The sequence below is a fragment of the Schistocerca piceifrons genome, chromosome X (assembly GCF_021461385.2).
Source record: "Schistocerca piceifrons isolate TAMUIC-IGC-003096 chromosome X, iqSchPice1.1, whole genome shotgun sequence".
Classification (NCBI taxonomy): domain Eukaryota; kingdom Metazoa; phylum Arthropoda; class Insecta; order Orthoptera; family Acrididae; genus Schistocerca; species Schistocerca piceifrons.
In genome coordinates, this window is record NC_060149.1 from 575,732,751 (window position 1) to 575,749,328 (window position 16,578).

General features: G+C 38.6%; 1 protein-coding gene across 1 annotated transcript in view; it reads left to right on the forward strand.

Annotated features, from left to right (window-relative positions):
* LOC124722387 (dolichyl-diphosphooligosaccharide--protein glycosyltransferase subunit 1) overlaps positions 1-16,578 on the forward strand; it is a 91,848-nt gene that overhangs the window by 23,853 nt on the left and 51,417 nt on the right. The window contains exons 3-4 of the mRNA XM_047247560.1: positions 7,898-8,146; positions 11,730-11,939. Of these exons, the coding sequence (XP_047103516.1) occupies positions 7,898-8,146; positions 11,730-11,939 (459 nt within the window). The remainder of the gene's footprint in view (positions 1-7,897; positions 8,147-11,729; positions 11,940-16,578) is intronic.

The window sequence follows — 16,578 nt, forward strand, 5'->3', positions numbered from 1 at the left end:
ATTCAAGCCTTGTTCTCTGTCTACAGTCCCCCCCCTCCTTACTAACATCTATTGCCAAATTGAAAATTCCTTTATACCTGAGTATGTGTCCTGTCAACTGATTCATTCTTTTAGTCATGTTGAATCACAAATTTCTTTTTTCCCAAATTCCCAAATTTGGTTCACTACCACCTCATTTATGTTTCAATCTACTCATATCTAATGTTCAACATTATTTTCACATTTTGAAAGATTTTATTCTCCTCTTGGCTGAACTACTTGCTGTTCACATTCACTTCCATACAAGGCTACATTCTAGACAGATACCTTCAGAAAACACATCCTATCACTTAAATTAATATTACATGTTAAGAAACTGCTCTTCAGAAATGTTTTTCTTTCTGTTGTCAGTCTGCATTTTATAGCCTCTCTACTTTGACCATCATCAATTATTTTGTCATCTGAATAGCAAAACTCATCCAATTCTTTTAAGTGTCTCATTCCCTCAGCATTGCCTGATTTAATTCTACTACATTCCATTAACCTTCTTTTAACTTTGTTGTGGTTCACCTTATCATCTCTTTTCGAGACACTGTCCCTTCTGTTCAACCGCACTTCCAAATCCTTACCCATCTAGCAGAATTAAAAGGTCATCGGCAAACCTGAACATTTTTATTTCTTGTGCCTAAACTTCCTCCTTGGTTTTCTTCGAAGCTTACTCATTGTACATACAAATTGAATAAAATCGGGGCTAGGTTACAAACCTCTCACTCCCTTCTCAACTAAGGCTTCCTTTTCATATCCTTCAACTATTACAACTGTAGTCTGGATTCTGTGTAAATGTAAATAACCTTTCACTCCATGTATTTCTTCCCAGCTGACCGATGACCAAGCAGTTTGCCCCCCCCCCCCCCCCTCCACCCTTCTCTTAAACAAACTAACCAACCATCCCAGCTGCCTTCCAAATTTCAAAGACCGTAGTCCAATCTACACTGTTGAAAACTTTCTCCAAATCTGCAAATACTATAGATACAGGTTCGCTTTTTTTCAACCTATCTTCTAGGATAAGTCATAGGATCAGTAGTTCCTTGTGTGTTCCTATATTTCTTCAGAACCCAAGCTAATCTTCAGTAAGGCTGGCTTCTACTAGCTTTTCCATTCGCCTGTAAATAAATCATGCCAGTATTTGCAACCATGATTTATTAAGATGTTTAAGGGTATTTTCCCTGCGTCATATATCTTACACACCATATGGGAAAGTTTTCTCGTAGCTGGCTCTCCCAAAGATTTCCATAATTCTGAAAGAATGTTGTCTATTCCAGTAGCCTTTTTTCCAGGTCTTTCAGTGCTCTGTCAAATTATTCCCACAGCATTGTATCTCCCATCTCATCATTCTTTTTCCATAATATTGTCCTCTAGTTAAATTTCCGTTAGATAGGCCATCTTATATAGCTCTTCCATCTTTCAGCTTTCACATTTTGTCTTAGTACTGGCTTGTTATCAAAGCTATTGATATTTGTATAGCTGCCGCTCTTTTTCTCAAAAGATCTCTTTAAATATCCTGTAGTAGGCACCATCTATCTTTCCACTAGTTATGCATGCTTTTGCAGCCTTGCATTTGTCCAACAAAAACAATCAATTATTGATAAAATTATTTAATTGGATAGATAAAAAATCTACTCACCAAGTGGTGGCAGAAGACACACATAAGGCTATTGTGATTGGCAAGCTTTTGGAGCATTCTGCCTGAAGAAGGAGCCACTGGCTCCGAAAGCTTGCCAATCACAACAGTCTCTTATGTTTTTGTCCTGCCGCCACTTAGTAAGTAGATTTTTTCACACACACACTACACCTTGTTGTTTTTACGTATATGAACATCTGCCGCCTTTCTTGTTTCATGTCTTGAAACTACCCATTTGTCATCTGTTGTATTCCTTTTGCCTGTTTCAGTCCAGCATTGCCTAATGATCTCTCTGAAACTTTCGGCACACTATGGTTCCTTCAATTTATTCACCTCCCATATCTTTAATTTCCCACCTTTCTGTGATTTCTTCAGTTGTAATCTCCAGACCATAACCAATCAGTTGTGGGCAGCATCAACATGTCTCTCTTGGAAATGTCTTAAAAGTTTAAAATGTGGCTTCAAAAACTCTGTCATACCATTATATGTAATGGTCATCCAGAAAGTAAAGCCGAACGATTGCACATCACTCCTGGCACTGATCCCATTTCAGCGTGAGCCGAGTTTTGTTGCTGAGCAGGAATGGAGGTGCCCACTGAAAATCCTGCCAAATGCAAAAAATGTGGTGTCATTCATTCAATCTGTGGGGAGTGCATACCAAGAGGAGAAACAATAAGTTCAGAGACATATTGTGAAACTCTTCATCGACTTCAGCCCACCATACAAAATGAAACCTGGAAAGTTGTCAGCAAAGGTGCATTTGATTCATGAAATTGGGTGGCCACGTGCATCAGCATGAACATAACAACTATTTCAGCACCTTAAGTGGGAAATTTTTGAACATCTTCCTTTACAGCTTTGACTTGGCAGAAAGTGATTTTTGCTTATTCCTGAAACTAAAGAAATTTTTGTGTGTAAAACAGATCCCAAACAAGCAGTGACATCCTGGCTCAAATCATTGGTGGTAGAGGAGTACGACATGGGAACTGAAAAACTGGCCCAGTGGTACAATAAGTGCCTTGACAGCTATGGCAACTACATTGAAAAGTAGAGTAAGGCACTGTAACTTTAAAGTTATGTGTTGCTATCTTTCATTTTTGTTTAGTTATGCCAAAATGTTCTTTACTTTCTGGACAACCCTTGTAAGCAGTCTGAAATCATCTAGTGTCCCCAGGTCTCTTCCACATATACAAGCTTCTTTCACAATTTTTAACCCCAGGATTGTCAATGATTAATTTGTGGCGTGTACAAAATTCTACTGAGCAGCTTCCTCTTGCTATTTTTTCTTCATCTTTTTCCTAGTACCAAATTACAGTCACCCATCACAATTAATGTTCGTATACTTTAACTATCTGAATAATTTCCTTTATCTCATCATACAATCTTTCAGTAGCCTCATCTGTGGCGCTAGTTGTCTTATAAACTTGTTCTACTATAGTGTGTGTGTGCTTATATCTTGGCTACGGTAATGCGTCTACCATTATGTTCATAATAGCTTACGTCATTTAGGTTCTCTTATTCATTATTACTCCTACATTACCATTATTTGGTTTTGTGTTGATAAAGCTATACTGACCTGACCAGAATTCTTGTTCTCACTGCCACCTCACTTAACTTGTTCTCACAGTATCTAACTTTAGCCTCTGTGTCATTCCATGTCAAATATCCTAATTTTGGAATGTTTTCCTTCTTGACTATTTCAGAATTCTGTAAAATTTTATGTGAAGATTCCTACATGTCCCTAATGAACGTTGGTGAAGTTTAACATTCATTGAAGCAATACTGGCTGAGATAAAGTCACTTGTTTGCCTCCATGTGGAACTTCATGAAGATTAAGCGTAAATTCCTGACAACTGTGAGCTGTTATACCAGGCCATATTTTATTGAAAGATATGAAATGTGACAGTCTTACACAACTTTGTTTTCTCTTAAGATTTATTTGGACCAGAATTTTACAAGCCATATTCAGCCAGAAAATTTTGCGCGAAATTGCCCGAAAATGTCGACACCCAAAAAAATTTCAAAGTTTGGCTGCCTAAGGCTATCACAGGGATTAAAGGTATGGCAGTATGAAACTTGGCATGTAGTAACCTAACAACACAATGTTCTTGAATTTGTAGTCTCATTGGTGTACCATAAAATAAGTGCAAAGTTGTAGATTTTGTAAGAAGATCAAAAATGATGTATTTTCAACCATATTTTGTAAAAAACTGCATCCTATAAAACTTTCCAGACTGGCCTCATTAGAAAGACCAAGGTTGTAACCACAAAAAGTGTATTTGATTATCCAATGTGAACTAACTGTGCTAGAAATTTGAAACAAGTTCAGTACAAAGTTTGTGGTATGAAAAAAAATTGTAAACTTCAGTTTCTTGTATCGCATAGAGTGAACACATGGTAAACATGAAACTTAATGTGCACTAGCTCAGTAGTACAGGCTTCAAAACCACTCTCATTCGAAACAACCCCCACCCCCACCCCGAGAACAGTGGTTTTAATTTCCAACATGGGCTAACAGTGCTACATAAGTTATAATTTGAGGTAAAATAGCCAGAAAAAATCAAGCTGCGAATAAAGTGTTAACATTGGCTTTTTATATGTCATTGGTTAAGGGCATGGTAAACGTGGAACTTTGGACACAACTGCTTAGCAACAAAAGGTTTTCCAAATATAAAATATCATTCACATACTGCTTCCCAAGGTTGTACGATGACAGTTCAAACCTGATTTTCGTAAAAATTGCAAAAATAGTTCACATTCGGTGTACTTTTAGGAAATCTGTTTCCTGTAATTGATTTCAAACTAATTCCAACATGCAATAACAATACCTAAAACTGATGGACAAATTTGAGTAACTGTACCATGGCAAATTTCAAAAAATGGGAACTGCTGTGTTGAGAAGTTTAAATTTAAAATTGATATTACTTGCTGCCTATGAGAGATACTCATGCAGATTTGAGAATTGGAGATAAGGTACTTAGCAAATGGCTTTGTGAGCAGACGAAGCCTTGCAACCCAAATGAAGAAATGGGATTACACGCCTGGGAACATGGATGAAGAGCCGACCTGTGGCTGGTATTGCACAACCATCAAGCATGACCCCAGGGACTGGGTGTTTGTGTTGTCATCATCATCATCATCACCATCACCATCATCATTTGTGGCAGTGGCTTGATTGTACTGTGTAAAAATTAGGACTTTGTACGGGTGCTGATGACTGAGCATTTGAGTGCTCCACAAACCAATCATCATCATCATCATCATCATCATCATAAGGCATGATGCCTATGAGCAATAGGGTTGCTGGTTCATGTTCTTGAACCAGTAGTGTCAATGTCACCCTGGACCAATGCAGTATAGTGAGATATTACTTGTCATTTTAGAGATAGAAACAACATGCAATGAAACATGGACAATCCTCCATCATTTTCAGATATTTTTAGTGCACTGCATGCACATTGGAAAATCGAATGTGATTATCTGACTGCTTGAAAACGTTGTCTTTCCAACTGCGATTCCTTTGAAATCTATTACAGAAAAGAGATTTACTAAAAGTAGACTAAATGTGAACTATTTTGGCAATATTTATGAAAATCATGTTTGTACTGACTTTGCAGAAATTTGGAAAGCAGTAAATGAATATTCAAAATTGTTAAAGCTTTTGTGGCTACTTATTGACAAATTGCGTATTGGCTTCTGTCTCAGGTTCGTCGGCTGATGTTAGTTTGATGATTTTACTGATGTTTTGCCAGCACAAGTAGCTGGCATTGTCAAAGCTTCGTCCTCCATTACTGATGGTAGACTGGAGTTGAGCTCACTGCTGCAGATTATGTGAACCTGGCATGTCAACATCCAAGGGCTTTTCCGTGGTCAATTCCGGTGCAGTTCTTCCCTTACTACCTGCAACAGTCATTTGCTACAGCACAGGAATCCAGGATCCTATCTTGTTGAAACTATTGTCATGTTTATGTACTTTTATAGTTTCTCTGAACAAGCAGGTATGATTGCACTTCTTTACAGCAAGAATTTCCATGTCGGTGAATTTACTATGTGGTTGCTCTCACACAGCGCATGCTTCACCATGGATGATTTCTCCACCTGCCCCAGCCTACAATGCCACTTCTGTTGGTTGATTCAAAATGGTTCAAATGGCTCTAAGCACTATGGGACTTAACATCTGAGGTCATCAGTCCCCTAGACTTAGAACTACTTAAACCTAACTAACCTAAGGACATCACACACATCCATGCCTGAGGCAGGATTCGAACCTGCAACCATAGCAGCAGCATGGTTCTGGACTGAAGCGCCTAGAACCGCTCGGTCACAGCGACCGGCTGTGTTGGTTGGTCATCCAGACATTCCAACAGAGACTGTTCTGCATATACATGGTATGCGGTATATTTCCCTTATTGCAAGCGGGTGCCTTTTCTCCTATCCCAATCGGAGACACTCATTGATCGTGTTTGTCAGTTAATAAATAGTCTTTATGCCTTGTTTGCTCAATATACAGCTGATTCTGTTCATCACTCTGGGAATGTATGACAGAAATGGCGTACCTGACCTTTCTTTTCCGATATGTCACTTCAATGAGTGTTTGATTCTGTGACACACCTTATTTAACTGGTGGAGTACCCATTGTCACTCAGAATATTTTCCAGGTGTTGCATGCCATGTCCAAGGTTCTGCGGCTCACATGGGCACATTAATCATGCGTCTTTTCTGGCTCGAGTGATGATTTGACGGTTTGTGCAGGTATTGGTCTGTGTATGTTGGTTTTTGATACATGCTATGTGCTATCCCTCATGACCAGCATTTTTTTGAGCGCTGATGTTTTAGGGTGATTTTGCGTAAAAATTTTTGACCTAATACGCCTTGTAAAATTCTTTTCGCTATTTTTCTTGAGAGAACACATTAAGTTGTGCAAGGTGGCCAAATTTCATGTCTTTCAACAAAATATTGCCCACTATATAACGGCTCACAGTCACCAGAAATTCTCTCTCTCTCTCTCTCTCTCTCTCTCTCTCTCTCTCTCTCTCTCTGCCCAAATTCATGCTTGGAGTCAAAGAAGTGACTATATATCTCGGTCAGTATTGTTCTGATGAATGTTAAACTTTACTAGTGTTCATCAGGGACATGTACAAATGTTCACATAAAACTTCAACAAGATCTGTGATAGTTAAGCAGAGAGGCCTTGGTGAGTTGACATGGAATGACCCCTATCCATTTCCCTACGTAAGTTCTCTAGCCTGCCTACACGACTAAACAATCTAACATTCCATGCTCTGACTCATAAAATGTCAGATTTATTTATTTATTTTTCTTTTTTTTAATGACATTGTCCTGAGTAGTCCCTGCCTGGAAATCCAAATGGGAGAGTATTTTACCTCCAAAATATTTTATAAAAGAGGATGCTGTCACCATTTAACCATACAGTAGACTTCACACCTTCAGGATAAACGTAACAGTTATAGTTTACTATTGCTTTCAATCATTCACAGTACCCACACAACAAGGCCAAGATGACAAGTTTTACAAGGCCACATTAGTAAATCATCCAGATTGTAAAGAGTTGTACAGGTTGTGTTGGCGTTTTTTGCCAGCAGGAATGTATTTAGAGACACAGCAAACTCCAACCGAATATGTGGGAGACCATTGCGCAAAATGTGAATGACTGACCTTACAGTTTCAAGACTCTCTCTTCACAGCAGCATCTAACAATGTAATAATTCTCTGGTCCACACTTTAGTGTTGCCAACCAGAAAAAGGTGGCCCTCATTTCACATTTCATGCTGTACACCTAAAATACACATGCGTAGCCAATGTGCGCTTAAATTTTTAGTTTAAACCAAGAGCATACAGATTACAAATTGAAAGCTGCATGTTTTGATATATACTGGTAGAATTTATGGGTTTTTACATCAGCACGAAATTTGAAGTAGAATTCAGTGGTGATATTGGAGTTGTTTCAGTGGATAAACATTGTTTGAATGTGAATGTTGGCTATATTTCTGCTGATACACTATTTACTCAGATTCTTTTGACGTAATCTGAATGAGCTCTACAGAACAAGAGGCAAAGAAAAATCATGTGGATGGTTTGTTCTCTTTGTGTGTGTGTGTGTGTGTGTGTGTGTGTGTGTGTGTGTGTGTGTGTGTGTGTGTGTGTGTTAGTAATGTGGTTGCTTCCCATGTGATGACAGTTTTATATGTTATAACTCAGTGATAATGTACATTTCAGGTGGAAGTTGAGACAGTGTTCACACACCAATTGAAACCTCACCCAGCTTCAATATCGCAGAAGGAGAAGCAACTTGTACTGTATCATGGGAGCACTGTTCTTTATTCACCGTATACTGCAATCAAGCAGACAACAACTGTTACCTTGGCATCGAAAAACATAGAAAGTTACACAAAACATAAACCAGTAGCAGTTTCTGACAATGTAATAACTTATGGTCCATATGAAAAAGTCCAGCCTTTCTCACAGGTGTGTACACACAAACTGATATGAATTACTTTTTGGGAGAATGTTGGAAACTTATTATATTTTGTATAATGTTTGTTCCGAGTGAACTCAAATGAAAGTAATATTAAAGTGGGAAAAAATGCAGTTCAACCATCACATATTGTGCAAACTGGATACAAATGTTGACCGTTAAGGGTCTGAAAGTTATTGTTGATTATAACACACCAAAATAGCAAACTCTTTCTTACTTTACTAACATAAAATACAATATGTGCACTTATGTGTAATATTAAGTACAGGTATAATTTTTCTATAATGTATTTATACACACATTTACATAAGCAAACAACTAAGTCCTACTGAGATATAAAAAGTGCTATGAAGGTTGTATACATGGAAGAATCCTGGAGATACTAGAAGGCATCAGACAGATTATATAATAGTAAGACAGAGATTTAGGAATCAGGTTTTAAATTGTAAGACATTTACAGGGGCAGATGTGGACTCTGACCACAATCTATTGGTTATGAACTGTAGATTAAACCTGAAGAAACTGCAAAAAGGTGGGAATTTAAGGAGATGGGACCTGTATAAACTGGCTAAACCAGAGGTTGTACAGAGTTTCAGGGAGAGCATAAGGGAACAATTGTCACGAATGGGGGAAAGAAATACATTAGAAGTAGAATGGGTAGCTTTGAGGGATGAAGTAGTGAAGGCAGCAGAGGATCAAGTAGGTAAAAAGATGAGGGCTAGTAGAAATCCTTGGGTAACAGAAGAAATATTGAATTTAATTGATGAAAGGAGAAAATATAAAAATGCAGTAACTGAAACAGGCAAAAAAGAATACAAACGTCTCAAAAACAAGATCGACAGGAAGTGCAAAATGGCTAAGCAGGGATGGCTAGAGGACAAATGTAAGGATGTAGAGGCTTATCTCACTAGGGGTAAGATAGGTACTGCCTACAGGAAAATTAAAGAGACCTTTGGAGAAAAGAGAACCACTTGCATGAATATCAAGAGCTCAGATGGAAACCCAGTTCTAAGCAAAGAAGGGAAAGCAGAAAGGTGGAAGGAGTATATAGAGGGTCTATACAAGGGCGATGAACCTGAGGACAATATTATGGAAATAAAAGAGGATGTAGATGAAGATGAAATGGGAGATACGATACTGCGTGAAGAGTTTGACAGAGCACTGAAAGACCTAAGTCGAAACAAGGCCCCTGGAGTAGACAACATTCCATTAGAACTACTGATGGCCTTGGGAGAGCCAGTCCTGACATAACTCTACCATCTGGTGAGCAAGATGTATGAGACAGGCGAAATACCGTCAGACTTCAAGAAGAATATAATAATTCCAATCCCAAAGAAAGCAGGTGTTGACAGATTCGAAAATTACCGAACTATCAGTTTAATAAGTCACAGCTGCAAAATACTAACGTGAATTCTTTACAGACGAATGGAAAAACTGGTAGAAGCTGACCTCGGGGAAGATCAGTTTGGATTCCGTAGAAATATTGGAACACGTGAGGCAATACTGACGCTACGACTTATCTTAGAAGAAAGATTAAGGAAAGGCAAACCTACGTTTCTAGCAATTGTAGACTTAGAGAAAGCTTTTGACAATGTTGACTGGAATACTCTCTTTCAAATTCTAAAGGTCGCAGGGGTAAAATACAGGGAGCGAAAGGCTATTTACAATTTTTACAGAAACCAGATGACAGTTATAAGAGTCGAAGGGCATGAAAGGGAAGCAGTGGTTGGGAAGGGAGTTAGACAGGGTTGTAGCCTCTCCCCGATGTTATGCTATCTGTATATTGAGCAAGCAGTAAAGGAAACAAAAGAAAAATTCGGAGTAGGTATTAAAATCCATGGAGAAGAAATAAAAACTTTGAGGCTCGCCGATGACATTGTAATTCTGTCAGAGACAGCAAAGGACTTGGAAGAGCAGTTGAACGGAACGGACAGTGTCTTGAAAGGAGGATATACGATGAACATCAACAAAAGCAAACTAGGATAATGGAATGTGGTCTAATGAAATCGGGTGATGCTGAGGGAATTAGATTAGGAAATGAGACACTTAAAGTAGTAGATGAGTTTTGCTATTTTGGGAGCAAAATAACTGATGGTGGTTGAAGTAGAGACGATATAAAATGTAGACTGGCAATGGCAAGGAAAGCGTTCCTGAAGAAGAGAAATTTGTTAATATCGAGTGTAGATTTAAGTGTCAGGAAGTCGTTTCTGAAAGTATTTGTATGGAGTGTAGCCATGTATGGAAGTGAAACATGGACGGTAAGAAGAGAATAGAAGCTTTCGAAATGTGCTGCTACAGAAGAATGCTGAAGATTAGATGGGTAGATCACGTGACTAATGAGGAGCTATTGAATAGAATTGGGGAGAAGAGGAGTTTGTGGCACAACTTGACAAGAAGAAGGGGCCGGTTGGTAGGACATGTTCTGAGGCATCAAGGAATTAATAATTTAGTATTGGAGGGCAGCGCAGAGGGTAAAAATTGTAGTGGGAGGCCAAGAGATGAATACACTAAGCAGATTAAGAAGGATGTAAGTTGCAATAAGCACTGTGAGATGATGAAGCTTGCACAGGATAGAGTGGCATGGAGAGCTGCATCAGACCAGTCTCAGGAATGAAGACCACAACAACATGATTGTTTTACAACTGTTGTGACTGAGACCCATGGTAAGTCCTGTAGCTGACATTGGAGCCAAGTCCTGTTTCATGGTTCAGTAGTAAAATTTTTATGAGGTTAAAAAAAAAGTGGGTAGCTGTAAATAAAAGATAAGTATTTATATAAAAAAATGTCGTATTAGTAAAAGTTACATATGCGTATGGTTATTTTTTGGCATAAATCAACAAAATAATTGAGACATTTGTTATTTCTGTGAACAAGCTTTTCAATTCTCTCTTCATAAAATGTTACAGCCAATGCATTGAAATGAGTTGTGACGTTATCTTGATGCTCCTCATTAGTTTGAAAGTGCTACCCTCCTAGCCACATCTTCAGGTCAGAGAAAAGATTGAATTCACTCAGCACTAGGTTGGGAATGTATGGTGGGTAGTTGAAAATGTTCTGATGAATTTGCTCAAGAACCCATTGGGTTGCACTAGCACTGTGAGAATGAGTGTTGTCATGGATAAGAACAATTCGAGAAGCCCGCATGCCTCTTATTTGGTTTCGAATGGCTTTCTGCTCATTCTTTGCTGAATTTCTGCTGAATTAGTCCCTTCTGCTTCCAAGAAACAAACAACAGATCTCATCTCCAGTCTGAATTCATTGGTGGCAATATTTTTATGAACGGGGTATTGGAAATCTTGTCCACAGGTATAACAAATGTCTGAGTCATTGTGTGGTTATGTTGAAGAGTAACTATAAGTGTACATAACTTTTAGTAATAAAATATTTTTTATATACACTTGTCTTATATTTATGCCTTGCCAAAGGTTAAAACAAATGTCATAGAAAAAATAAGAGGAGTGTAGATAATACTAAATACAAATAATTGTGTGTACTGTGTCATAAGATGATGCAAATTTCATGTTTAAATTGTGTTTCCCTAATGTTTGTGTATGTTGTATTTTTACTTTACAGGATAAAATGATAATTCACTTTGAGAACAATGCTCCCTTCTTGACAGTCACAAACTTGTTAAGAACGATTGAAGTTTCACATTGGGGCAACATAGCAGTTGAGGAAACAATAGACCTGCTTCATACTGGTGCTACTCTGAAGGGACCGTTCTCTCGTTATGAGTACCAGAGAGAGGCTCAGAGTGGGTTGTCGAGTGTAAAGTCGTTCAAGGTATGAAGTGTTCATGGTTTTCTATGATGTAAGAGTAAATGCTTAAAAGCCACTGTATGTCTCCAACTATCACAACTCCCCAAAAAGGTAACATGAAATGTCATATATCTTTAACAGTTTGTCAAGTATTTCATTTATCTAGTTTTATTCTGTGACACTGAATTATGCCCTGATGTATATTATTCATTATTACTAGAATTTATAAGGGAGAATTATATTTATTTTACTGTATAGCTATATATGCTAGCTCTCTAAACCATGCCTGGCTTACATACATTAGTTTTCCATGTGCTGATGATAGTATACAAGCTTATAGAAAGATTTTTCATTAATGTACATTGTTGTATCCCATGTTTGTAAGGCATCAGAACAACTACCAGTTTCTCGTTATATTGTGATCTGGACAATGAGGTTTCGCACACTCATTTTAGCTGTGGATACGTGGATGTTGTCACATGGCTCTGTCAGTTTTTAGGGCAGATTGTATGGTTGGATGAAACATGAATTAATGCCTATCATTCCGTCAGAAAATACGGTGAATGCAATAATCTCTGTGAACAGGTAGTGTGTGTAGGAATTTAATACAGAACTACACACCTGTTGCTGCCACAGGTATACTGCACGTGCAGGTAACACTGAACTGACATCGTCCCCCCCCCCTTCCCCACAACCTTCCCCCCCCCCCTCCCTCATGCTCTGCACTGTCATTTTGGTATTTGTATTTAGGTATCCAGTATTATCATCATCATCTGTCTTTGCACATGGAAACTATTAAAAATGAATGTGAGTTGCATCATTTTTATTGTTCCACTATCACTCAGCATAAGGGTAGGATGGTGACAGCACTTCATCTGATGTGTTGCCTAAAAAACTGCCAAGATGTATTTAATCATTCCACTTATTTTCCTATTGGATGTCATGATTTAGCTCTCTCTCTCTCCCCCCCCCCCCCTCTCCCTCTCCCCTCTCACCTCTCCCCTCTCCCTCCCTCCCTCCCCCTCTCCCTCCCTCCCCCTCTCCCTCCCTCCCTCCCTCCCTCCCTCCCCATTTCCCCCCCCCCCTCTAGGTGGGTAACAATGCTAATGGCAATTTGCATTAGTTCTTCAAACTGTCATGATGTGTTGGAATCAGTTTTGTCTTTAGTTCTGTCGCATTTTCCTGTAGTGTTGGTCATTTTCATACTTGCTGATTACTTTAAACCTAAAGCTCCTACTTTATAATATTCATTACTCACACTGTTATAGACCTATGGGAGCAATTATTCATGTTTAAGAAGTACTGTTTATTCTTCAGACGGCACCTAACATTTTTCATGTACATGTGCTCTTTTGTACCCCTATCATGCTTTTGTGTCTCTGTCATAGTTACTACAGCTTTGAGACATCTGGTTAGGAATGACATTCAGTGATAACATAAAAATGTTACGCTCTCGGATTTTTAGACAGAGCAAACAACATGCCAACAGCTGTGGATAAGATGGAAAAGATTCAGAAATACGCATTGTCAAGAAGAAGTTAGATACACTAAATAGGAGATTCAACAAACAGTGGCACCTTTCATCACAGGGATGCCTCACAAATTCCAATGAGAGATACTACAAGAGAAATGTCATGCATCTTGGAAAAGTTTGCAGTTGGAATTCCTGGAGCATACATTCTGGGAAGAGTTGGACAACAAATTATTTTATCTTGAAAAATGGCGACAAGAAAATTGGAGGTAATACATAGGTGTACCATCAAAAATTTGTGGCTGGAATAGGGAACACTAGAAAAAATAGTAGTACAACACAACATTGTAAGCCACCCCACGCAGAAGGTGTGCGTTGTTGTGCTCTACATGTAAACACATTTTGTGAGATACACGTATGCTACATTGTTCATCTTTGGCATGCTAAAGTAAAAGGAAACACAAAACCAGGTACATTCAAAATACTTGCACTTCCTGACATCGAAAACCTAGGTCCAAAGTTTGACATAAAACTTAAATGACTTTATCATGTTATCTGTGTCAAAACTTGTGCGTATATTGTGATATATTGTGTAGTACTATATTGTCAATTGTAAATTAAAATTGTGCTTTTAGAAGCTTTTGACCACTGTATTCTCTTTCAAATCCAATAGTTCTCTAATTTCATTATAAATTTATTTGAAGAAAAGGTATGTTTTTGAGAATTTTCAGATGCTAGCAAACACATATTTTCATAAGTTACTAGTGTTGTATTTAGTTTGTTTCATAGTGAATCAGCATTAATGATTTACAGTTATTGTAAACAACTAATATGTTGTGTCATATTAGTCATCTCCTTTAACAGGAGTGTGTATTGTCTTTACTTATCACACTGCTGCAGAATTTGTTAGTGACTACAATCTGAAAATTGTTTTGGAGAAGCAGTAGATTTTGGACCAAATTTTTCTGTTGTAGTAATAGATATTTTGTTTTGGCTGAAAATCGCTTCAGTTCCAAAAAGCAACTGCCAATATTTGCAGCATATCAACCCATAAATTAAAGGAGAATCAACAAGCTTAATTTAAAATTGTTTATTATTATTCTCAAAATATTGCACCAGGCACAATGCAGCCCCATTGTGTTTGCTGTTCTCGGGCAGAGGACGAGTTAGTTGCTCTTCATGAGCAGCTGGAAATTGCCTCGACTGCTGTCAAGCGATTGGAAGCTGCTACGAATGGATGTGTTTGGAAGGTTACCGAGAGTTATGTACCAGATATACAAAAGGTACCTCAGGTGCTATCCTCTCCTGTAGATACTGTCTCTTCTGCAGGAAATGTACCTCAGGTACTATCCTATCCTGTAGATACTGTCTCGCCTGCAGGAAATACAGGATCTACCACTACTTAGCCACTGAATTGTGAGTGGCATTGTCAGTGGTAGGTATAGGCATCCTGTACAGAGGAGACAAGAGACCAAGGAGAAGTCAAGGTGTTACATCTATCCCCCTAAACAAGTTTAAGGTGCTGTCTTCCACAGAAACCGACAGTGAGCCATTGTGACACATGCTGTGTCCCTTGTCAAGGATGCGAGTGTATTAATCATCTGCAGTTCGGACATTCAGCTAGTAATGTAACACCTTAGGGAAATAGCAGCAAGGGGCAGGAAGGGACACCATGTGCACTCAGTCTGTATGCCCGGAGACCTCATTCAAGATGTTGAAGAGGTTGTTGTAGCAGCCATTGAGGAAACAGGGTGAGACCAACTACAGATTGTGGCACATGTTGGGAGGAACAGTGCCTGTTGTTTAGGCTCCGGGGTCATACTTGGATCATTTCGACTGACAGAAGGTTGAGAATACCAGCCTTGATTGTAGAGTTTCAACAAAGCTCACAATCTGCAGCATTATCCCCAGAACAGATTGAGGCCCACTGGCTCAGAGTTGAGTGGTTGTGTGAGAAGTTAGGTTGTGATGTCCTAGACATCACTTGAGCTGTAGGGCTAAAAGTGGTATGGTCCTCCTGAATGGGTCAGGTGTGAACTGCACGTCACAGGATACTATCTAAGTAGCTAACTTTGCACTAAGATGGCTTTCTATCAAGTCCAGATAATGATAGCTGTAGGAGACACCCAAATGTATCAGTGTGAGATCCAAAGAATTGTCCTCTCACAGGCAAGAGTATTAAAATCATAAATTGAAGCTGCATGCAGATTGTTTGTACGAGACTCAGTATTAGGATTGGGTGTAAAATTGTAATTGGATTCTTGTAACTACCACCAGCCTCTCCTCATGATGTACCCAAAACTTCAGAGAAACCTTCAATTTGCTTGCACCTAAGTTCCCCAATTGTTCTGTAATCATTGGATGAGACTTCAATCATCCATTAGTCAATTGGGATAATTACAGTTGAGTTAGTGTTGGGCATTACAAAATATTTTGTCAAACATTACTAAATTCCTTCTGTGAAAACTGCCTAGAAAAGATAGCTTGGAACCTTACTCCTATTGGAAATATATTAGATCTAATGGCTCCAAATAGATATAATGTCTTTGACTATGTCCATTTTGAAACTGGCATTAGTGACCAAGAGGCAATTGTAGCAATAATGATTACCATAATACAGAGGGCAACGAAATCAAGTAGAAAAATACGTATGTTCAGTAAAATAAGTTAAGAAGTTATAGTAAGGTATCTCAGTGAGGAATTCGAAACTTTTAGCACAGGACAGGAGCATGTAAAGGAACTATGGCTATATTTTAAAAGAATAGTAGATTATGCACTGGATAGATATGTGCCCAGTAGAACAGCTCATGATGGGAGGGACCTTCCATGGTATACAGTCACTATAAAGAAACTTCTAAACGAACAGAGGCTACTGCATCATAGTTGTAAAAGAAAGTATGGGACATAGACAGATGTTGAATGAAACACATTTGGCTGTCAAGAGAGCAATGCGTGAAGTCTCGAATGACTACCATAGCAGAATATTGTTGGAAGATCTCTCCCAAAACCTAAAGAAATTCTGGTCGTGTGTAAAGGCTGTTAGTGGCAGCAAAGTTAGTGTCCAGTCACTCACGGATGAGACAGGAACTGAAATTGAGGGTAGAAAAGCAAAAGCAGAAATGCTTAACTCTGTTCTCAAATATTCCTGTACACAAAGGAAAACCCAGGATCATTGCCATGCCACTGAAAAGA